The sequence below is a fragment of the Lichenostomus cassidix genome, chromosome 1 (genome assembly GCF_008360975.1).
Source record: "Lichenostomus cassidix isolate B80296 chromosome 1, HeHo_3.0, whole genome shotgun sequence".
Lineage (NCBI taxonomy): Eukaryota > Metazoa > Chordata > Aves > Passeriformes > Meliphagidae > Lichenostomus > Lichenostomus cassidix.
In genome coordinates, this window is record NC_139479.1 from 58736992 (window position 1) to 58761891 (window position 24900).

General features: G+C 40.0%; 2 protein-coding genes across 2 annotated transcripts in view; one reads left to right on the plus strand and one right to left on the minus strand.

Annotated features, from left to right (window-relative positions):
* The window catches only part of ELF1 (E74 like ETS transcription factor 1), a 92907-nt gene extending 92312 nt beyond the window's left edge, over nt 1-595 (minus strand). The window contains exon 1 of the mRNA XM_085058967.1: nt 464-595. The gene's annotated coding sequence lies outside the window, so the exon portion shown is untranslated. The remainder of the gene's footprint in view (nt 1-463) is intronic.
* Nucleotides 596-1271: 676 nt separating this feature from the next.
* Nucleotides 1272-23993, plus strand: WBP4 (WW domain binding protein 4). The gene is made up of 11 exons (XM_085049549.1): nt 1272-1283; nt 1384-1442; nt 7150-7222; nt 8663-8725; nt 8826-8949; nt 9757-9969; nt 10747-10802; nt 13655-13721; nt 15717-15856; nt 16894-17120; nt 18910-23993. The coding sequence occupies exons 1-11, from the start codon at nt 1272-1274 to the stop codon at nt 19115-19117; spliced, it is 1242 nt and encodes a 413-aa protein (XP_084905675.1). The 3' UTR covers nt 19118-23993.
* The last annotated feature ends 907 nt before the right edge of the window (nt 23994-24900 follow it).

A 24900-nucleotide genomic window follows, 5' to 3' on the forward strand; every position in this document is an offset into this window, starting at 1 on the left:
CCTCTGCCGCCGCCGCTGCCCCACCACGGCGGGAGCGACAGGCGGCCCGGAGGGAGGCAGGCAGGGAGAGAGGGAGGGCAGGGCGGTGCCGGGGGCAGCGGGGAGAAGGAGGAGGTGAAGCCGGCACCAGCGGGAGCCCTCCCGACACACGCGCCGCCCGAACTCCCAGAAAGTTGGCAGCGGAGTCCGGCGGGACGGGGCTCTGCTGGCCGCCGCCCCAGGGCGCGCAGCGCCGCCCGGCCGGGGCCCGCCGCCTCCCCAGCCCCTTCGCACCCCGGCACCACCCTTCTCCCCACACCTTCCATCTCCCACGGGCGCGGCGGGGCAGGGACTGCCCGGCACGGGGCGCTGCCGGCGGCGGGGCTCGAACCCGGGGTCCCCGGTGGCTCTCCCCGCCGCAGGGGAGCGGGCTGAGCCTCCCGGTGCCCCCGAGCGCGGGACTCGGGCGGCGGGCGGCACTCACCGAGCGGCCGCGACTCCTTCTCCCTCTCCGGGCGGCTCCCGCTGAGCGCTCTCCTCCTCAGGGGCGAGGGAGGAGGAGCGGGCGACGGCTAGAGGTGGAGAAGGGCGGGGAGGAGAGCGCCGGTTGAGCCCTCCCGGCTCCCGTCGCCGCGCTCCCTCCCTCTCCCGGCACCGCCCCATCCCGCCCCGGCGGCGCGGCGAGCGGAGGGGAGCGCAGGGCAGCGGAGCGGAGCGGCGGCGCTGCTGCCGGGGGAGCGGCGATGTGAGTGCCGGGGGCCGGGAGGGAGCGGGCACAGCCCCCGCCCTGCGAGCCGGGCTCGGGCAGGGCTGGCGGCGTGCGGAGCGGAGCGGGGCCGGGCCGGGCCGTGGGGAGCTCGGGGCAGTGGGGCTGCGGCCGTGTCCCAGCTGCGGCCGGCGACCCCCGCCCCGCTCAGAGAGTGTTTCACTGTCGCTCCGGTCCCTCTGTTCCCGTGCGTCCTGCCCCTCTCTGCGGCTTGTTTGTTTCGGCTGCGCTTCCGTGCCCTTATCGCCCCAACACACGCCGGGCAGCTTCTCCTCCCGCCGGCAGGGCACTCGGCGTCCCTCGGCGGGGCGGGGAGGGGAGGGCTGCGGGGGATGGGGCCCGCGGCCCCTCGCCTTCAGCCCCTCTCTGTCCCCTGTCCCACTCTCCCTCCCCCCCCCTCTCTCCTGCGCTCCCCCGCACTCCCTCTGCCCGTCTCTCCGTCCACCTGTCCTCCCTCCCTCCCTCCCTCCTTCCCTCCCTCCTTCCCTCCTTCCCTCTCCCAGGTCCCCCTACCTTGCGGCCTCCTATGGCGCCTTTGGTTCTGGGCGAAGCGTGAAGGAAAGCGTCTGCGCCTTGGTTTTACCTGGCTATCACTATTTTCTTTAAGTCTTTAATTAGGAAATTTAAATTTGTGTTAGTATCTGACCACGTTTGGGAGAGGTGGGTGTGTGAAACTACAGGCTGGGGCCTTTATTAGGTGAGAGTGGCATATAGAATGGTATTTCTATTTGCTTGTTTCTGTTACTTTTCAAGATATCCTAACTTAGCTGCTGGGAAAAGAAAATCTTAACCTGGTCAAAAATTTCTTCAGAGGTCTGTGTGTGGGGCAGTACTTGATGGTTAGCTGTGTGAGCCTGTCTTGCAGGCTGGTGCTATGTACAGCAGCGTTCTTAATTTTAGTTATTGCTAAAATTATATCTGAACAGATTCCTGACCCAATTTATGTTGTTGGTTTTTTCCTCCCTTCTAATTCTTATCACATTCTTCCTGACGTAGCCCATATCCTCCTTCTGCATCTACAGCAGCAGACCTCTGCTCTCCAGAGATATCCCTGACTTCAGATATTTAACTTTTGAAGGCTGACTCAGGCAGTTTGCTTTAAGTTCCCTGTATAAAGATGAAACAAGCATCTAAGGAGTTCAAATGTGCTTCTCAAGTGTCTCCTTAGGATGCAAAGAGTGGTGTTTTGGAGATGACAGTTTCCATCTATTGACAGGGAGAACGGAGATGACTCTATCTCACTGTTTAGACAACTGAAGTTAGAGGAGATGACCTAGAGAATTGGAGCTCCATACATGCAGAAGGCTGCCTTCCCTGATATCTTTGTGCATTCTTATATATTAAAAGTGTTTGTGGCATTGGAACTGGTTGAGTCACCATCCCTGGAGGTATTTAAAAGACATGTAGATATGTCCCTTGGGGACATGGTTTAGTGGTGGATTTGGCAGTGCTGGGCTAAGGGTTGGACTCAATGATTTTAAAGGTCTTTGCCAGCCTAAATGATTCTGTGATTTACAATTTAGAAAAGAGGTCTGGCAAAGCAGGTTCATGCAAATGACCTTCAACAGTACGGGTCAGGCTGAGCAGCTTCTGCAAACTCTGTTCTCCATGGGATTTTGTAGTTTGTATGTAGTTCACAGGGGCCTAACATAATAATAACAAGAAATAGATACTTGGGTTCTAAATTAGAATTTACAGACGGATTGCAAAAAATATAATCAACTTGAAAGCCAGAAGAACAAGGCCCTTCAGAGAACTGCCATGTTTCATGTGGGTGAAACTCCCATCCAGTTCTACTCTGTAGGAGCCCACATATGGACATATATTTTGTGATCTATTAGAAAGCAAACAAGCTGGGATTAGGCAGAAGAACAGTCCCATGTACTTGCAGTGTCAGGGATGCTCTTTTCTGTAGGACTTACTTTTAAATACCATTTTAAAAAAATGTTAAGGGTATTTATTGAAGAAGAGTTTTTAGGGTACAGTTCGTGCACTATGAATGAACAGAGTTGCTGTGAATTATTTGGGAGTGTGAGTCATTAAGGGCCATGGCACTGGGACTGACTGCGCAGTAAAAGAAAACATTTTTGACCTTCTTTTCTGCCAATGTTAGCATTGCAGTTTTAGGTCTCACCAATACTGGGATATTTGAATTGGAATTAGCTGTTCTGGAACAGCTTCCCATGTGGAGGAGGTTCTGTTGTGAAATAAGTGGGATTTTTTTTTCTATTGTTTTTTTTCTACTTTCTGTTTCAGAAGTATTACTTTTGTTTTTACACAGTAATCCCAAATAGTGTTCAGAAATAGTATCAGAGTCTGTCCTTTTGAGTGGCTGCTGTGGAGCAGCCACAATATCTACTCTGAATTAATTTGCTTGTGTAGTCAAGAACTTGAATCCTACTTCACAAATGTGTATTCAAGGTGATGATGCACGTAGCAGCTCTTTAGTGCTCAAACTTGCAGAAAGCTAAAGTATGTTAAATTCTTGAAAAGTTTTTGGAGGTTGTAGATACTCAAACCAAAGACTGCTGTGCCTCTGTATGCAGTTTTTTTATCCCTGAGGGCTTATAATTTGGACAGATACATCTCTGATATAAACCCCCTGCATCACTGCCAGATTTCAAGTCAGATATTTTAGAACACAACTATTCAAAGCAAGTATTTCCAGATTTTTTTTGTACAGCCAAATTCTTTATTATGTTCAGAACCAGCTAAACCAATTGTTTGTCCTCCCCCCTTAATTTCAGTACATGGTAGGAACAAAATCCTCCAGCCCAACCTCCAAGTAAAGTTTGGCAAAGCTGTCTCAGCTCAAGATAGCTACTTTACGAGGGTTTTTAAGCTCCCTTATATGAGGAAAGCTGTTTGCACCACCTGTTGAAATATTAATAGTAAAGTAACTTGTGAGGAGAAGCATCTTGCAGGTTGAGGGTTCAGGGCCCTGGACTCCAGTACTTGAGTTACTCTGCAGGTTATTTCCTGAACATTTGACAGATCCTGTCCCCTTTACATGCTCCCAAACACGTGCTTTCTGTGCTGGGATGTGTCACTGCAATGTAGGCTGCATGATTCTCCTGGCTCAAGAAATGAGTTGTGCAGAGTATAAATACCTGAGTCTCAGCGCTTTCTCTCTGAGTTTCTTCATTTTCATATCTTTTGGAAGAGCAGATGGAGCAGGCACTCTTGCAGAGTTGTTGCTTGTCCTTTCTTGTCTTCTTGTTCAGGCTGATGTTTTAAATTAATTTGAGAAATCTAAAACATTGTTTTAACATTGATACAATTTGCACTCTGCTGTTTGCAGCACTTTATTTCATTAGTTTCAAAAGCACAGTTTGACGTTAATTTCCTCTTTTTCCCTCCTTTCCCCTTAGCCCCCTAAACTGTTGAACATTTTGCTTCTGAGTTATGTGACCAGTAAAAGTTGAAAGAAAACCACTGTTCTTGAGGAGACATAACTTTGTTGCAAGTTAGTGTGGGATTTCCAACTCTGGATGAGTCTACAGCAGTTTGTCCAGAAGTTGCCCACTACACATCTGTATCAGTGCTGCCCCATTCCCTGGTAGCAGGCTGCCAAGTTGACTTGCTCAGCCAGCTCTGGCAAGTTGGGCTCCAAAGAGACTTGGTCAGAGCCCTTCCCAGGAGTTAGAGCTTCACAGTAAAACTGGCACACAGCTATGGGTCCCATGTCACCAGTCCCCCTTTTGGGAGCCACACGTGGGGAAATGTGGCAGTGCTGCGAATCTGGGCAAGGGAGATGTGATCTACTCTAGACTGTCTCTTGGTTTTCGTGAAAGGAAGAAAGGTAGATGGACTGCACTGGCTAGCTGGCCAGCTTTCTGGTGCTCAGGAGGCTGGCCCAGCTGTAGAGCTGAAGACAAGAATCAGCCTTAACTTTACTTCTGGCAGAAGACAAGGAGTCTTAAAAGCTGTGTCATTTTGACTGCAATGACTTTGTAAAATAACTGTGCTTCCCGTGACTTGTGCAGTTATTCAAGTATTAAAAAACCTCTGTACCACTTTAAGAGCATCTACTCTCAAGCCTGTATTTGTCAGATTGATAAAACAATCATAGACTTAAAAAATTGTCATGGATCTGGATTGTGACTGGAGCCCATGAAGCACTTGTAGCATCTCAATAAAGTGGGGGCTCACTTCAGTTGCTGCTCCTTTCCACATATTCCACTTTGGTTTGCTCTCATTACAGCACCACTGGGGCTTTGCAGGATCTGCTGTTGTTACAATGCAGATGTTACTCGATGGATATTTCAGCTGACCTCACTTTTTTTTTTCCAGTGGTGTGAACTCAAGTAGAAAATCTTTAAGAGAATTATTTGGTGTATAAGATTCTTCATGCTCATAAGTCACAGAATTGAAATCATAAGTTGCACAATTAGTTTCATTAATCATGAAACACAGGACTTAAGATTCCTAGAATATCTGCACACAGTACCATTTACATTTATTTTATGTGTAACAATAGAGAACTAGCTCCAGTTTTTATCAAAACCAGTAGGAGATGAAGCTTAAAGACTTTATCAAGATGTGTGGATTTGTACTGAAGCCACAGGTGTGCCCTCAGGTTCTCCAGAGTGATTACTCTGTATAGCTACAGTGGTTTGCAAACACATGTGGTGTTCAGTAGCATTTAGGAAAGAAACTGGTGAAAAATAGAGCTGTGAAAATACAGCTTGTCAAATTATCAGGTCTTGACTTGTGGTGGGTGCAGCTGTACAGTCTTAATTTTAGCACTTTGATTCTGTTGAAGAGAAAGGAGCCTCCTGTGTAGGTTAAACTTGGAAGAAAACAGAGGTTCTTGTACATCCAAAACATGCAGTGAGGCTTTTTTCTAGTTTGTTTTGTCAAAATTGGTCCATTGCCTTAGGAAGGTTAACTCTGCATTTAGCTGGGAATTTATTGTAGATGATGTCAAAGGACTTAGAGGCAATTTATAGCTCAAGTAGGAAAAAGGATGTTGAGGTATTTCTGAGCTTCGAATTTCTCCCTCCCACTCAGCTGGTTTTCCAGCCAGAGCATTTGATTTCTCAGGCTTTGTCCCTAGTATGTTTTGTTATAAGTCTCAAAAAAACCCTTTTAATTAAAGGTTACTTGTGTGACTAAGTAATCATAGTTTTAAAGTACACCGTTTAGGGATGAGTGGATTTCTGTTTAAATCGGGGAAAGCCCAGCTGCTTCTTTCTAGATTTCCAGGAAATTGCTCGAAAAGCTGTGCATTGCTAACACACTGTTGCTTATAGGGTGATACATTTTTGCAGAATACATCCTTTATACTTGCACTTTTAAATAATCTTTTGGTAATTGTATTTTTATGTGAAGCTCTGGTAGGAGAGTATATTTTGATACCTGCTTAAATTTTAGGAGTTGAGTTGATCAGGTCTGTTTCTGTAATTAAAGATATGGTCACAGGTATCATAAGGATCGAGGGTGCTATTATTGTGAATGGAAGAAGTTTGGTTTTATTGAATAAGAATGTCAGGAAGTGTTTTCCTTGAACTTTGTACTTTGGTTTTCAGACAAAAGGCCAAGATTCAAGTTTTCTGATGTTCTCAGTGTAATCTTGAATATTTTTAAAAATTTTTTTTGTCCCTCATTCTTTCTCATTTTAACTTAAAAACATAGAAGTCTGTTGCTCAAATGTGTTCTGTTGAACCAAAGCATTGTGTCTGTTGCTGCAAGCCAATGAGAGATAGAATTGCTTCTATGCAAGTCTCACCTGGCATTAGAAAGTGGTTTTTGATGAAGAAGGATCCGTTGGAGAATGCTGGTGTTGTTTTTAAATACTGTAATATACTAACTTGTGAGCTCTGAAGAGTTTCCTCACTTATCTAATTACATGGTTCAGAAGTGCTTACATTTTTACTCTGAAACATCCAAACAATTTACTGCCATGTCTGTGACCCCACAGAATCTGGTCTAGGATTCATTCCCCACAGTAGCTCAGCATTGTCCAGAGCTGCACCTTTTGTGTTGCTGAGTTCACTGTGCACAATATCCAACACTTTAATGAAAAACAGTGCAAATTGCACTTTTCTGACCATTCTGTGTTTAGATGGGGTATCTAGAGCTGCTTGTTTATCTTTAGCTTGCTTTGTCTTGTATTTCTGGTTCTTACAGCACCACCTCAGTTGTAAAAATTTTGCAGCTTTTGGAGGTCAGATGGTCAAAATCCCAATACTGAACTGTGCTTTATGAGACACAGTTGTTAATACAGCTACTCTTACTGGCTCCTCAGACTTTCTTTAGAAAAAAAAAGAAAACCAAACTCTTAGTATTTAATCATCCAAAGGAGACTAAATTTAGTTTCTGAAGATACATATAAATATATATGAAAACCTGTGGCTTTGGTTATTGTTTCAGATTATATATCTTTGTTTTTCTTTCCCCAGGGCCGATTACTGGAAATCTCAGCCTAAAAAATTCTGCGATTACTGCAAGTGCTGGATAGCAGACAACAGACCTGTACGATGGTCTACCATACTATGTCCATTATTTGAAATACTAGGAATTTGAATTACAAGCTTTTAACATCACTTTTTGATACTAGTCTGTTGATGAATGAAATTTGTTTTATAAAAATGCCTTTGTAATGCCTGTGATGCTTAAAATATATTATATCAGAGCCAGATACCACATACAAGATGGGATGTGCTGTTCTACTTGGCAGTACAGATAAGGACTAAATATCTGACCCTACTTATTCTTCAAGTTCTGCATCTTAACATTTGGTCTGTCTTGAAACTTTGTCTGTGCCTCTCCCTTGCTTTCATGTGCAAGTAGAAAGCAAAACCTGGCATCTGCACTGTTTGTATGTGGTAGGCACAGTACAGCCAGGGCTCTGAGCTCTTAAAGCTGGTTTCTTTCATTTCACACAGCCCACAGAAACATGACTGGGTTACAGAAAGGTGTTTCTGACTTGCAGATGCCTTTTGCAGACTACTAGACACCTTGGTGTCTTCCTTAGAAACATGTTTTGCATTCCTGACTGGATGCCAGGGGTACTCCTACAGCTGAGCTTCCTCTGGCTTACAGTAAGATACCTAATTAGCTCACATGAACTGCAGGTATCTTCTTGGATTGGAGTATCTTATAAAGTCTGTCTCTAAATGAGATGAGTCATCCTGGGATGTGCATCCTCTGCACATCAGCTGGTGCTAGGAAATTCTAGGGATACCAGGTCAGGCTTAGGCATCTAACATCTGAACACCTAAATGAGCACAGATGGTTTTTTGTGAGAACCACATGAGGACTTCCACTGGTGTACCTGTTGGGAGTTTCTGAACTCTTTCCAGCTCCTACTGGCTTCAGTCTTACTGGCAGCTTTTTGGCTTGCAGACTGTTCTGTTATTCTTAGTTATCCAACTCTCCCACTTTGCCTTTTCCTCTTTCTCTCCCTCTTTTTCAGATTTTTGGACCCACAGACTAGGTTAAGCTCATGAGATATTTGTGAAATGTAGCATAATCTAATTAAAGGCAGTAGCTACTCTTTGGTGCACTAAATAACCCATATGGTTTTTAAAAGTTTGCATGTGAAGAGGAAGAAAAATCATGATGATACGTGGAAGGGATAGCATGAAGAGGGAACCCAGATTCCCTGTTACTTGTCTCTAACATGTGAACAGTATTATTTGAAAAAAGTTAAATCTTATAAATACTCTATGAGAATTTATGACACCACTTTGGAGTGTCACTGATTTTTCATAATTTCTCTGTTGCATGTTTCTCAGTGTTCCTGTATTCCTATAGCCATTTTATAGCTGTAGTGTTTGCTGTAAGTGTTCTCAGAACAGGTTACGTTTAGACTTGTTCAACTAGAATTAGTCTAACTAAATTTTAAGTGACTAAAATTAACTGGTTTTAATAATTCATATTATTTTTCTTGGTTTTTTTCTTACTTTGAAGAGCATTGAGTTTCATGAAAGAGGAAAGAATCATAAAGAAAATGTGGCAAAAAGAATTAGTGAGGTAACTCAAATATCTTAATTGCACAAATGCTTATTTTTACTCTTTTCTATTATCAGATTGGTTTAATTTATTCTCTTGGGGGTTTTTTGTTTTGTTTTAGATTAGAAAGAAAAGCTTGGAAAAGGCTAAAGAAGAAGAAAACATGTCAAAAGAATTTGCAGCAATGGAGGAGGCTGCAATGAAAGCGTATCAAGAGGATATGAAAAGGCTTGGAATTAAGCCAGGTAGTTCATATAGCTGCCAGAAGATTAAAGACAGAATCGAAAGAATATTGAATAGGATAGTTTTGTCTTAAATTAGGTTTAGGAATGAGAGATGAGGTCTCCAGGACTGCTGCTCATTAAAAAAAAAAAAAAAAGAGTCTGCAAATTCAAATTGCCAGTAGTAGAAGTTGCAGTACAGTGTATTTATAGCTATGGTGTCCTCTGATCCATGGAACAATCGAATTTGAGGTAAAAAAATTAAACAGTGCTTTAACAGAAAATAGGCTGTATTTGGTGCTTTGAATCAGCAGTGCAGCTTCCTTTGATGAGTTTTATGTTCCACTTTTGCCAATTGGAGGCAGAAGTTCGTATGAGTAGGAGAGGCTGGGTTCCCACTGGTGTCAAACAGTGGAGATGAGAATCTCCTAGTCAGCTTGCAGCTCAGCAAGTACCTTTGATCTGTACATTGAAGACATACCATCCTTTAAAAGCAAGTTTGTAGTTCAGACTCCTGTAGAAGCTGACTTTTTCGTAACTCTTTCAGTTTCTCTTTTGTTGTTTAGCTAGAGCTCATTGGTCCTTATGATTTTTCGCTTTGTTACTCATCGTGTAAATTTGGACTTTGTTACGATGCTATAGGAGCACTGCAATGCAATATTCTTTTCATACAGTCTTTTAAGTGCACCTGCTGTGAGTATAATACTGATGATTTTCACTCATTATTGAAAATACTTATAAGGACAACATTTCCTATATTCTGTTGTGTAAAGTGACTAATATTTCAGTTCAAAATAGGACTCATTTTTAAAGGGTATTATTTTCTTTAAGATGACGTAGGTTCCAGTTCGACCCTGAGTAAAACGCTGAGTAATACAGTGGAAACTAAAGAAAAGAAAGAAAAGAAAGAGAAGAAGGAAAAGAAAGAAAAGAAAAAAAAGATGCCTCAGGACGCCTCAATGCTACCAAAAATGGAAACGAAGGAGTGGGTGCAAGGATTATCTCCCGAAGGCTATACATACTACTACAACACAAAAACTGGAGGTAAAAGCTACTGAGGAGCAAGTGCAGATGTAATTATTGGATATAAATGAGAAAAGACTGTCTGCATTTCTTTACTCCTCTGCTCTTTCAGTAGAAAGCTGATTATTGTGAACAATTAGATGAAATTTTGGTATTTAACATTCTAGACTTGGGCATCCAGAATTTCAGACTGGTTTTGCTGTTGATTATTAATGGAAGAATGCAGTAATTCCAGAATTTCTGGAAATGTTTAGCCTGCCGGGGGTTAAGTATACAAAGATAGCTGTGTTCTTCCTGAAGTAGCTTTGTGATCAGGAATGTGAAATAAACTGATTATCTTTCCACATTTACAGGATTTATCTAACTCACTTTTCTTGAGGAGCTGTGTGTTGTGATCTACTCTAGAACATAAAAGCAACCCTCTTTCATGATTAATGAGAGCGTTACAAACTGTTCCTTATGAATGTAAGGAATTGACATTAGTATTTACTGCAGTCTTTTGTAATTTCTTTTTTTTTTTTTAACCAAAAATCCTGTATCTCTCTATCAGGTGTAGTGATAGAGTCTGGAGGGCTGTTAGCTCCAGTAAAGCCAGCTGCAATTATGATACTTTGGTTTATTGTTCATACCATGGTTTGTCCAAGAATTATTCATACCCCAGTGAGGTGTATTTATATGTATTATTTGTTTATATGTGTGCACACATCTATGTCATATCCTTTAGATCTGTTTTTAGTAAAGATTATTAAATATAAACCAGATTGAATGATGGTAAAATATGCTTTTGTTTTTTTTCAGAATCTCAGTGGGAGAAACCTAAAGGATTCCAAGGCAACTCTCAAAACTCGCAAACGGTAATCAAATTATTCATATTTTTCTTTGTCCTTGTAAACACTTGAAAGGAATAATCTAAGTGATTTGCAAATCTTCTGATTGCAGAGGATAATTTTTTTGCCCTTTGTAAACTTAGGAAAACGTAATTTGAATATGTTGAATCTTTATGATAAACTGCAGTTTTACTATAGAAATCCTATTTGGCTAATTTGTCTGTCAAGGGAACAGAAGTAATTAGTGGTGGTTGGGTTCCTGCAGAATATACTACTTTTATGCTTCAGCCCATAAAATTGAAAGCCTTTGGGAAATTAAAAATAAATTCTGTTAAGCCTTTTTTGAGTGAAGTGTAATTATGAAAACATTACTACACAATTGAAATAGTTGAGCCTCCTTTTATCTAAGGCAACATCGAGATTGCATTGTCAGGTAGTTGGAAAAAAGGAATGCCTATTTTTTGTGATTGCCTTACGATGCAATTACATAATAAATTGTGGTTTTCCTGGGTTTCTTATGATCATGGAACCTATTTGCAAGCAATTACTCAGCAAAATTAGTAATTTAGTATGTTACTTAATTTTTCTTGTTTGAGGTACAGAAAAGCTTGCAGAATAGTCCAAAGGCAGAAAGATTTATTATTAATGGGTTTTCCTATGATACCACTCCAGGATTTTTTGTGCTTTGCAGCATTAAAAACAGGATTTTTCCAACACTCCTGTGATGTTATATTTTCCTGTTTTCAAGATAGGTGTCATATGTACACTATAATTTGATGTCAATTTTGTTTGGTTTGCCAGTGTTGGATTTTACACTAGAGTTCAAAAAAACCTGGTGTTTTCAGAGTGTTTGACATTCTGTAGCTCTGTATCATCACATCACGTGCTACGCTGGCTTTCTGATTCCCTTGTCCTGTGGGTTTGCACAACTTGTTAATCAGCACTCCAACTTTATCTTTTCAGTCAAGGCGTAGCATTGCAATATTTAAAGCCAGCATTACTGTAGCCTTCCACTGAAAGAGGTGTTCCTGAAAATAATCTTGTACGGTCCTTGATACATATTTGCCCTGACAGTGAACTAGTTCAGGCAGTGAAGGCATCAGAGTTTAGGTTAGTGCTTTGGAGAGTTACCTCCTTGCTATCAGCGTTCTGAATAATCAGAAAAAAATGTCAATGTGGGGAGAGAAGATTGGGGGCGAGAAGGCACTCCCTTCTTGGCAACATTTTGAAGTTAGCTCATCTTAGCCTTATCAGAAGCACACACCTTCAGCCTCCAGTATCTCTAACACCACACAGCTGTACTTTGCCATTCCTCCCTCACCCTACTCAGTGACTTCACTCTGTCTGGAGTTATTCTCACTATAGCTAAAAACAAGCAGTTGATTGCTCCCTTATTTAGTCTGAGCTAAGGATATTGGGAGCATTCCAGATTTTTAACAAGGACCTACTGCCCAGAAATCAAAGGGCATGCTTGCAATATATTGTGAGATTGAGATTCAGGGGCTTTTCTGGTTTTACAGCACATTGGGTTGCTGCTCAGACTTTGTAAGAGGTGGGGAGGTCAGAGTAATGAAGGGGCATATTGGAGTACCTGTGACCAGTTAGACAGACAGTGTGCTTGTTAGTATTTATGACATGGGATACTCAGTGTGCCTAGTGTCAGATGTTTATTGAAAACCTCTGACCAACAGGTCTACAATGCTCAGGATCTAATTGTTTAAAAAACAAAAAGATAGGTTTTACTTAAGACTGGGGTTTTTTATCTTCTTTCTATTTAAAATAAACTTTGCTTTTGCTTCTTTTGTCAAAACTAGCACACTGAAACTTCTGAGGGCAAAACCTTGAGGAAACTTGATTCTGAAAGCTTTCTTGCCTTTGCCTGCTCTGAATCCACCAGTACATTTTTTTTTTTGTGTTTGCAGAGTGGGTGCAAAAACTTTAACTTTGGATTTTATTGTGTTTTTATTTTAAAAAAACCCCAAAGTTTTAATAAGAGTATTAAGCAAATGTATAGATATGCAAAAGCCTGTCTATATATCTCTGTATATATACACACATTCATTAATGCCAAAATAACATTTGGTGAAGTTGCCAACATGGAGCTGGCAGTACTGGTACATAAAAAACAGGGAAGTAGTAGTGTGTAAGTGGGATAAAACCCAATTTCCTAAGGAAGATGTTAGATCGTGGGTAATTACTGATTATATAGCTGTAGCTGATTTAAAAAAAAAAATTACATATTCACAAAGATATACAAGGAAGTCCTGCCACATTTCATGTTTATTTATTAATCAGTAGGGAAAAACAGTGCATTGTTGAAATTGGTGCTCTACTAAAGAAGCAAAATTGTTGGCATGCAAAGTTTGGTTCTATAATTATTTGTTGTAATGTTTTATTTTGGGACAAATTTGTATTTGTGTAGAACTTATTTTGTTTGTAGAATTTATTAGTATTGGTTTTCTGTAGCCCTCACGAAGACCTGAGTCTCTCAGAGAATTTTTTCAGTACTCTCCTGTAAAGACAATGACACACATAGGAAATTACAGCCTCAGGGGTGAATACTTTGAAAAAACCCCAAACATGTAAAATCATGGCCTATATAGTAATTCAAATGGTATAGCAACATTTAATATACAACCTCATACTAATTATCCATTATTTGAAAAACAATTGTGTATGTGCATTTGCAGTATCTCAGGTTATAGAATTCCATCTCATTTGAGTCAAAGGGAATACTTTCTAACAATGTTACGGGTTCAAGCTTTAAACCAGTAAGATGATCACAGAAAAAAAGTACTTAAGGGTTGAATAGTCTTTTAAGTGATGCTTTGCCTGATCCTGAAAACTTTTCTTCATGACCTCCTGTATCTTTTTCCTAGGGAGCAGAGTGGGTAGAAGGTGTCACTGAAGATGGTCATACCTATTACTATAACACCCAAACTGGAGGTAAGGAGAGCTTTCTTTCCAGTTAAGCTCTGTTTCAGGAGAGAGGGTTTTCAGAAAAGTTTTTTTGGTTCGCAAATAACTGCATTTTTTACTAAGTTTTTTACTAAGTTTTTGTGGTTTTGCTGTCTTAGTTGAAATAACATAGTTGTTTAAGTCAGCACTGGCCTTAGAGCTGCATTGTCAGTGTGTATACATTTGTGCTTCAGAGGTTCTTCTGGACATTCAACTTGTAATTGTAAACTGGGCATTCTTCTTTACTACATATCTATTGTAAGTAGAATTTGGAAACTAGAAGGGGACAGGATTTTGTTTTGATGGGCACATAGAACTGAGTAAGAATCTCCTAAACTCTTCCTCTTGCTGACATAGCATTGATAAAAAAGTCCAGAATCTTACCTCCTACTTCTTTTCTCCTTTTTTCCTTACGTGGGGAACTTTGTGGTAACTCCCTCAGAATAGCAGCTGTTTTCTAAATCTGTTTGAATAATTTTAAGGTCAGTGATGCCTCTCTGGAGAGCAAGTGATTTTTATGCTGGTTCTGAGTTTTCCTTCTGCCATTGGGTATGAAGCAGCATTGCTAATGATGCCAAGAATAAGAAAAAAAAGAAACCAACCAAAACCCAATCCAAAATCCTTCAGTTTTTCAATGGGCCACTCCCCTGCCCAAATGATTTGCAGTGTCTTCTTTTGAAAGGGAGAGGAGATGTTAGTTATTTTTAAACACTGCCTTCCAAGTTCAGATATATTTTATGCCAATGTTTGCTGTTCTTTTAAGTACCTCATGGACATACAACACTTGTGAAGAATGTGTTTCTAATCATCCCATTTGTCAGAATTTTGGCTTTTGAAGATTTTAAACTGATCCCTCACATTTAAATAGCTGTGTGTGTCTTAGAAATGCTTGAAGATTCCTTATCTGTTCTGTTAACACTAATCCCATCCTCTGAAGACAAAACAAATTTTTAACTGATACAAATAGTCATAAGTGCCTCATGTCAGACATGAAACTTAGGGGACTGATGGCTCCTGGCTTGGTGCTGTGAGTGTTGCTTTGGGAGGCTGCACCTAATCCGCTGGCTGTATGGGGCACCTGGGAAAGTGAACTTGCTCAGTTACTAATCTAAAGCCAGGTGACAGCAATACCCATAAGAGACTGTGCTGTTCATGCAAAGTCATTCATTGCCAGCTTCTTACATCTTTACTTCTTTGAGATACATCTAGGCACTTAGCTGTTGTGTTGTTTGCAGTTACAAAAAAGAGTAGGGTTTTTTACATCTGAAAGCTTATATAAAATTATAGACTGAAAGCTGGTTTACTTTGACATTATTCTTACTAAAACCAGTTTTAAGACCAGAGTCAACTTTTATTTAAATATTTCTTCTCAGTATATTTAGTGGAATACTACTTTTTAATTGAGAATGACAATATAGGTGTATGTACGTATCCTGTACGTACTTTAATATATTTTCAGATTGATGTTTGTATTTCCTTGTTTGCTTGAGAGCTCTTTTAATTAGAGACCTAACATTGCCAAGAAAAGTAGCACACAGAAGGGGTTTATCTGCCTGGAGACCTGAGGCTTGCAGTTACCATTCTTTACTTTATCCTTCTTTGCAATCAATGAACAGCTCAAATCAAATAGGCACATCTAGAGGGCAATTAATTTTTATTTCTGTGCTGTGTAAGGATGAGAGGGACCACAGTCTTGTGGGTCATGGTTCACTGTGTGTGGTGTTTTTTGTAAGAGCTAATTAAAACAAGTTTTATCAACACTGAACTTGGCTGTCATGACTGTGTCTCTGCTGGGAAGAAATGTTATCTTTCTGATTATGGTTATTAAAACAAATGTACCAAACAAAGGCAAAAGCCTTTTGCTAAATTATTTGCTGTATTTTTGCATAAGGCAGCACTGCTTTTTAAAGGTAATGTTGTTGAAGCAATAACAGATCAAAATGAGAAGCATGAGTAATGCAGTTGTTCAAATGTCTTGGACAGTATCCACATGGGAGAAACCGGATGGTTTTGTTTCATCTTCAAATGAGAAGGGTCAACGTGACAAGCCTGCAGAAACAGCGTCTGAATCAGACTCAGAAGATAGTGAGAATGAAGCAGAGAGTTCAGAAACAAACCTCAAGGCAAGTTTTCTTCAGATTTATTTTACATACATGATCTTATATTGGAAAATTATAATTGTATCTTTTATGTTTCATGGTAGGCTGCACTCACTGAAACAAGATTAAAAGGTGTGAGTGAAAGTAAAATTTTGCACTTCTTAATAAAATGAATCTTTAATTATTTGGCTCATTAGTGGCACTGTTGCAGAATAGAAAGCATGATCTTTCCTTCAACTCACCAGAAGTACCTTGAATTCTACAAGGAATGTGATGTTCTCTGAGAAAGGTCACTGTCATCTCTCTGAAATAATCCACAAAATGGTTTGGATTTCAGTGTGAGGTTGACTTCAGTCTTTCATTGGTAAATGTGTCTGTCAATAGACCTTAACAGAATTCTTTGGACTGAAAATGGCATCGTTGTAGTTTCCTTATTAATTTGAGAAAAAACATTGACAGCAATGTCAGTACAAAATCTGTTCCAATTATATGTTTAAAACAAAAATTTGAAACTTAAGATATAGAGTGTGATAATGTCTCTGGTTGAGTCAGATGGTTTTTCTGGAGCTAGTTATTCAGAACAGAGAGAGTTTAAATACAAAATGTATTCCTAGATAGATATTAATTGTACACAATACATGTTTTTGTGTCACTGTGCATCATTATAAACTGCTACCAGTATTAGTAATAAAGTGTGTTCATGTGCATGTACAGAAAGTTGTATGTGAATTTTTTCCTCCTTATTTTAAAATATGCTAAGCTTTATTTTCAAGTCTGTTTGTCAGTTTGCTAACTTTAGCCTTGGTAGATGGGATTCTCTAACTTTAATTTTTTGTAACAGTAAAGATTTTTTTTCATCTACATGATGAATACTCAAGAAGAAAAATTCATAGATTATGTCACAATATGAATTTATTGTTTCAAGTTATTCTTGGTTGAAAAGCATGCATAGTAGATAATAAGTAGATAATAATAATAGTAGCAAATAAAAGATGTAAAATAAAGCTACATTATGTTTTTATTTAGGCATTTTTGCTTAAGATGGGTTTTTTCCTCTTTAGAGGAAAGGAGATAACAATGAAGAATCAGAGGAAGGGAAAAAATCTCCTAAAGCTAAAAAGTTAAGCCCTTATGGGAAATGGCGAGAAGTTAAGTCAGAAGAAACCGTGGATAAAGAGGAGAGTACATCAGCTTCCCAAGAAACCTCTAGCGATGGCTCTGACAAGGCCAATCCTTATGGAAAATGGAAAGCACTTAAGGAAGTAGGGGAAGAACAAGAAGAAGCAGGGTGAGCATCTTTTTAACATCATTATTTTCTTAATGTTGTTTTCAAGAACTGAAACTTTTTCTTCTGAATTCTGGTGGAATTAACACAGCTGTGATTGGAAATGTTGCCCAAATACAATTCTTTTCACGGTGATTATTTTAGGTAATAGCTCTCCATTGCAGACAGAGGTGGTGTTTTGGTTTTTGTGTAGAAGTTTACCGTGAGTACAAAGTAAATTGAAGTGAATCATAGTCATGCATTGTTTTTTCAGAGGCTGCGTATCAAATATTTAAATGTTGTTACTCTAAGCTTAACATCATCTCCTTCCACAATCTGGTTCAGCTGCCCCAGGAGCTCCTATGATCTCTCTATCTCTCTCTCTCCCATGTCAGACCAATGAACTGCAGATGGCTTCATGAAGTGCATCTGATCAGAAGGGTTGTTTTGTTTTTCTGAATAATGCCTGAGGTGGATCTTTTTTTTTTTTTTTTTTTTCCCCTTGAGAAATATGCTCTTTTTTTGTCAGCTTCATGTTGTGGGTCCCTCAAGGAGTCTGGTGAAAATAGGTTTAGGAGAATAAGTCTTCTTCCTTATGCTACTCCATTCTCTAACATATTAGTTCTAAATTCTTAAGCAGATAGGCCTTCGACATTGTTCATACTAAATTAAGCACTGATGCACTTCCTTGGAGACAATAATGTTCATGTAACACCTCCTGTATGGTACCAGCTAAACTACTCCTTGACTCCTGAGCTGAGAACTTCTTTTGGGTTTTTGGACAAAAACCACAAGCACTCTGTAGTAAAGAGTGCTCTCAGCTACTGAACCTGATAGGTCAGTCTGTACATTAATAGACAGGCTTGAGATGAACACACCTGTCAATGAGACAACTGCAGTTGTTCATTATTTACTGTAAATTCAGTCTAGGCACAGCACCAACCACTTCCAGGAGGTTACATTTTTGGGATACTGCAACAATTGCATTTTCTTGACTTGCCATCATTCTTATGGCTCCCGTTTGGGTGCTGGAGCAGATCCATGTCTTCTAGAAGCATGGCACCTCAAACTGGGTATAGTACACGAGCTGACATCAGACTAACACTTGGTAATGGCAAAAGTATTCTTGTGTGGATTGGCCAATATCTCTGCAGCAGTGTTGTGCTGGTGTGACTCCTGATGGACATGTGATTTAGGTAACCTTCTGCAGACTTTTCAGTTCTTCTCTGTCCTACATGTGTGCCCCAGGTAACCCTTGTGGAGCGCAGTGTTTCGCTGCTGACCCCATAAAACTGACAGGTCATTTTTAGTTGATGTCTTTGGTTTGTTTGGATCAGTATTAGCTGTGATCCTGCCCTCCAAAGCCACCTTTCCTGGCTTGGGGTCACTGGCTGATTTGCTGAGCTGGGTCTCTTCTGTCATGCAGTCCCTTCAGGATGGACACTTGAGGAAAATGACTTGGTGTTTTGGCAGTGAACCACTGCTATTACTCACTGTCTACTGTCTTGAAATATTCCTAAATTTACAGACATGAAGCCCTGTTATCTCTTGCAGGACTGTTTACATGGTAAGTGCTTGGGCCATGCTATGAGTTCTGTACAGAATGACGTGTTAGTTACTTTTTATGGCAGCTGACACAGAGAAAAACAAAGAACATGGGGTTTTTCCTTCATGCCTGTCATGATGATGACCAGAAGACTGCATCTAGCTCACAGCTGCTTTGTCAAATAAAAATAGCTGTTGCTGTCTGCAGTACACCATGTTGTTCTGTCCATGTAGATTAAACCTTTTACATTCTCCTCTCTTCTCCCAGTGAAACAGTGGACCTGGAGCTTCCAAATACAGAGAGTGACAATGTAGCAACCCCAGTGCTAGAGGTTCCAGAAGAGGAAACAGTGGTATTTAAAGAGAAGACAGTCACCTCCCTTGGAGACCTGACAGAAGGGGTGCCAACATTTAAGAAGAGGAAATTTGAAAATGGAAAATCTAGAAACTTGAGACAAAGACTAAGTGATCAGTAATACTTAACAAATCATTTTAGGTTCTGTTTAAGCAAGAGTGAATCTAAAGTTTAATATTTTAAACAGGCTTTTATAAAGAAAATGTTGGATAGAAGTTAAGGATTTATAGGTATTAAAAATATGTGAGTTACTATTTTTTTATTTTATTTTGATGTGATTGGTTTTGGAATGGAAGTTTGTGTTAAATTACTTATGCAATATTGTAAATACATATATTCTTTATTTTAACCATGCCATTCTATTTGCTCTGTGTATGCTGATTTAAATACATTTCATAAGGTTTTTTACTCCTTTTCTAAATATGTGAGAATGTAGTAATCCCTAATCTGACAAAAATGAAGCAGACCTTTTATTTTTAGAGAGGAACTGGATCAATAGCATATTCTAGTGAGTAAAATCATCCCCCAAGATTGTTTATGTGGTGTAGTTTCTCCACTAGTGAGTAAAATATTGTGCTTACTAACCTTTGTCTGATTGCTTGGAAAAGAGTAGGTGGTGAGACTGCCAACATTTCAAACTGATCATTTGAAAGCTCTTTTTAGAGGAGTTAGTCACATCAGTGCCACCCATTCCAAATGATGTTCTGAAAAATTATTTGCATACATGCATGATAAATGTATTAAACCTCTGCAGAAGTTTTAACCCTAATTTGTAGTAACAGCACTAGAGTCATCCCTGTTGGAGTAGACATTTCTGTGATGTCTTCTGGTTGTATTTTGCTTTATTGTCTGCTTGAATTTTTCTTTCTTTTACTTATCAAGTTTTCTTTTTTTGATCTTGCTTTCTTTTTGTCTCTTTACCAGCAATAAAACTCTTGCCTGATATTTTAATGAAAAAATATTCTAGAGACTTGGCCCTGCTACAACATACAGGACCATTTTGGCAGTGGTTCTGTTTTTTCTGTTGATAAGAAGTGTGTGTTGCATGGTTGCAGTGTTCAATAAGCTGAGAGGGCCTGAGTGTATTGAAACTTCACCATTCTCAGTACCATAGGGGAGAAAACCAAAGATCAGCAGAGCTGATGGCTGTAGAGTCCAAGAAGACTTGGATGATTTCTTAGGGATTGTAGATTTGATTTCTTCACTTTGTACAATTTGTCTGCATTTAGCATCACCAAGATTCACTGTCTCTGTCAGAATATAGCTGCACTCATTGCTTCTCCAGCCATCAAACAGTGAACCATAAAGATCCAAATAATCTGTTAAAAGCTGTGTCTCTATTCCTAAGGCTCACAATGTTTTGTTCAGGAGAGTCTCAATTAAAAAAAAAAAAAAGAGTGCAGTTAAAATAGTTGTCAGTACAGCAAAATAGAGTTGGTAAATGTCGAGTTTAAATTTGAGAAAACAACTATTAATCTGTTTGATCAGTTAAGAAAGGAGTGCAAGACAGGGAATCTGGTTTATTGTGTATTACAATGGAAGCCAGAGTCCTTTTTCCTATTCTGTGACTTTTGTTCTATGTTTAGAAGAGAATTAAGTATTGTTTTTAATCCCATGAGTTTCCTTGGCTTCCTCGGGGTTGCTGTTTTGTCTGATGTTTGTTCTGATAAATTTGAAAATTTCCTGTAGTATCTGGCTCTGGATTGTTGTTTAGAGATGCAGGATGCTTGCTAAGTCCTAGATGCAGGAATGTACAACATGTACTCCAAGGAGAGAGTTTCTTAATCAGATTTTTCAGGTTTTGAATTCTTACTTGAACATTACTCTGGCATCCAGGAGCCTGTTCTAACTTGAAGTCTCCTTGTGCTTGTGGCCAGTTTACTCTTCTTCCCAATTTACACAAGTCCTGCTGTTGAGCTAAGCAGCTTTTCTTCATCTTGAATCCATCACATCTTCTCTCTTTGAAATCACAAACAGTGTCCTTGTGTGACAGGACCTTCAGTGTTTCACCAGTGCTTCTCTTCATCCATTCCAGCCCAAGTCTGCCTGGACTACACTTGCCTAGATGGGTTTCCCTGGGCTAGTTTACCTCAGTTGAGGCCACGCATGATGTTACCAATACTTCCTTAGCATATTGGAAGTAACTCTTGATATGTCCCTAACCTTTCTTTGCCTTTCACATGACCACATCATGCTGTCTGTCATGGATACCCTTACCAGTGACTTACCACTAGATCCAGTTCTCTCTGCTCCTTTGTCAGCTGCTGAGTTACCAGCTGGTCATGCTTTCCTTTCAAGCACAATTCTTTTTGTTCTTAGACCTTTTTTGTAGTGCTGTACTCACACTACTTCTGTTACTCTAAGCCTAAGGTATATACATTTCATTATGAATTCTGAAAAGTTTTTTTTGTTTATTAGTACAGTTTTATCCAATAGTATAAAGTATTTTTGTAGGCTCCACTTTTAATATCCTCTGACGAGGATAGCTTTCCTCTTTAAGTGAGGTTCTCAAAATATTAGCATCTTACCTTTAAAATGTTTTGTCATTTTAAAGTGGCCACAGGCAGTGGTTTAAGATACCTGTAACTAAATCTCTCAAGCAGATGTTTAAACACCTCTTAAACTGAGTGTTCTAAACTTGTTTCCTTGTGGAGATGCTGTTAGTTGCAATATGAACCAAAGGTCTTTGTATTGTGTTAAATAGACAAACCAGAACATTAGGAAAAAAGATTAAAAGTTTTCTTTACTCACAGCTAGTAAAGTTAGTTTAAATACCATACGTGTGGTTTTAGCTGATGTGACTTTTAAAGCCTGCATTTCACAAAGAAATACAGCACTTTGTTCTCCTCTACCTCTGAAAGTCAGAGGCCAGTTAATTATTTGTTCTTAAGTGTAAGTTATAAAAAGGACCAGTTGAATCAATTTTGATATATCCAAAGCCATTGTTTAATTTTGCACCATGCTGTCATTCCATTTCTTTATTGTGTATCTAAACCAAATATTTTCTGCTCTACACAAAAATACTGGCTTGTGTAAGATTTTAAGGCAGACACTGCTTTTGCAGGACATCTGTTTTGTACAGATCTCTCTCCCTTCTGTCCTGTCTCCCTGCAAAATCTTCTGCTTTTAGAATTTGCTGTAGGAATCCTCTAGGTATTGCCACAGTTACACTCCTCATCTGCTAATCCTTCTTTGGGCTGCACTAGCTTTTGACAAAGGAATGTTCCTTTTACTGTTTCAGCCAAGTGTTTTCTTTTCTGACTGATCTGTTTTTGATCATGCACTGTGTTTTTATCTGCTTGCCTGCTTTTATTGCAAGCTCCTTGAGTGAGGACTACACCCTTGGTTTTATATGATGTCATAGACACTATTAGCAATGTGAGGAGAGCCAGAGAGCAGGGGGAGTCACTGCAATTTCTGATGATGATTTCTTCTGCGTGGTGTCGAGCCAGTCAATTCACTGCTCTGTATTTTTCTTTCCATGACTCATGTTTTCATCTGCCTTGTCTGTTTAGAAAGGCAGCTTCACAGTGTAAGACTTGTGTGTGTTTTTACAGCAGGGCCTGCCTGAAGCTGCTGATGCTTTTAGAAGCAAATATATTGCATATACAGAAAAAAAGAGAAATTATTTTGTTGGGCCAGGAGCTGTGCAGAGACTGCTCAATTTCACCCATGTTATAGAATAATCCTTGTTCCTAGTTAGGCTAAAATACATTTTAATCCTTCACCTGGGGATTTGTAGATTGAAATCCATACTGTCCTACCTACTAGGGTAAAGTTTTGTTAGACCCTGATAGATAAAATCAGTGCCTGCAGCATCATCCAGTCCCAATATTCAGTTTTAGAAGTGAAAGAACTGGTCATGACATGGATCTGAGTTAAATTCATTAACCTGTGCTTGTATAAAAATATTCTTTTTTTTTTCTTCCCTAGGTGTGATTTGATTTCAGTGCAAATTTTGGCATCTCAGAAAGGGAGTAAAAAACTATTTCATGCTGCTTGGTTTCTTTGATTTGTTTTTTGAGTAGTCTCCCCTTTTTGTCTTATTATTGCTGTCTTCCTCGAATAGTCTTCCTCCAGCATTCCCAGATATGCAACTCTCTGTATCACCACTGTGCTGTTTCTGGTGTTCACCTCCCCTGCTCTGCTGAGATTTCCAGAAAGCTTTGTGTTCTGTATCTACCATGTGTCCAGATCCCAGCTCCCACCGAGCTCTTCTGCTGCCTGTTTGCACCATGCCCTGAAGAACCCTGTCTGTTTTCCAGCAACACACAAGCTATTTCAAGACCTGACTCCATGTGCTCTTTTGATTTCCTTGATAATTCCTTTTCCCCGAGACAGATCCCATTCCATTCCTCGTGCGGCGTTTGCATCCCTTAATCCTTTTGCTTGTTGGTACAAAAGCTGTCTGTATACCTCCTGCTGTCAGTTGTGGCAACCCTTGGGTTCTGTTTTGTCAGCCAGACCTCTTCAGGCTCTCTTCTATCTACCTCTTGAGTCCCCCTACATTCTACCTGCTAAATTATTTAACTTAGGAATTGTGTTAACCATTTGTGTGATTAACATGTTTAGCTTTGTGAAATGTTTCAGGATAGAACTTTTATTCAAGTTTCTCTACAAAGCAAAAAGTGTTGCAAATAATAATCTCAAAAATGCTAAATTTGCCCACAAAGATTCCCAAAGAGCCAGATTTCAGAGATTCCTAGAGAATTTTGGGAATTCCCAGGACTCCCAAAAGCAGGTTTGATTTTACCTGTAAAACCAGAAATAGCCTATGTTAAAAACCAGCAGACAGCATTGTGCAGACCATGGGCTGGAGACAGTGGATTTTAATGGCTTGCTTGGGGTGATTGAAAAACGTTTGTTTTAGTTTATAAGTAATGTCTGCAAAGTTAAACAGCTGGTTTCTCTTGAGCTGCTTCTCAGTTGCAATTACAAAATATTGCAAGCTCTTGGAATTTATATGAAGATACTGAATAAAGCTTTCATTTGAACAATCTACGTTACCATTGTGCATCTGTTCTGTTTTCCTGCTACTGATTTAGGGGTGCATATTCTGTTAAAAATGGGGCCTGGCGTAAATAAAAACTAAAATAGGTCTGTAAATATGGAAATGCTTCTTAAAAGAAATACTTTTATTTTGTGGCTACCAAGAGAGCGTCTGTGTGCCTTCCAGTAGAGCCTTAAGCAGTTACTGGAAATTGGTTTATTCTGTGCATCAGTTATGAGTAACAAAACCCCTTGGTTAAGATTTTTAATTTAAAAATTTTTAACTGAATTCAGGTAAGGTTTGTTGCAGCTACTGTTAGTAACATTCGGAATAAAGCCAAATAGATGAGCTTTTTGATTGTAACCAATTGTGATTCAGTGTTATATATTTGCTGGCCTTAGGAAGGATGAGCAGGGCCCTGGGAGTCAAATACACACTTGGTGACTCAATGAAAGCAATCGAGGTGAGGTACCCGGGCTGCCCTCCTTCTGCAGGGTAAACATCCATCTAATCCACTGCCATGGAAGGGCTACTTCCAGGCAAACGCAGCTCTTGTCTGGCTTCCCTCCTGGCTGGTATGACGCTGCTGCGTGAGACCTCAGCAGAGAAATGAAGGAGATCCAAGAACTACATTTCACAGCAATCAGCAGGATCTGCAGAGCAGTGAAGTTGGTGCCTTGCACAAGCTGTAACGTGACGTCTGTGGGTAAGGTCTCAGTTCCCCAGACGGTGCTGAGGGGAAGCCAGGCAGAGGGGTGGTAGTTTATGTTTGTTCTAACACTGTTTGACAAGGAAAGCTGCAGGAGAAGGCTGTTTTTAGCAGAGAAACCTCCTCTTGCTCTGCTGTGCTGTCCCCCGGGGCTGTTTGTTTCTCCCTGAGAAGCTGTTTTCCCTTTTCCTCCCTGTGCTTTGGT

Excerpts from the sequence above, each read along its gene's own strand:
- WBP4 (XM_085049549.1), top strand. Across the intron at positions 7,223-8,662 it reads GGATAGCAGACAACAGACCT|AGCATTGAGTTTCATGAAAG; the intron begins GTACGATGGTCT and ends CTTACTTTGAAG. Across the intron at positions 17,121-18,909 it reads GAAGAACAAGAAGAAGCAGG|TGAAACAGTGGACCTGGAGC; the intron begins GTGAGCATCTTT and ends CTCTTCTCCCAG.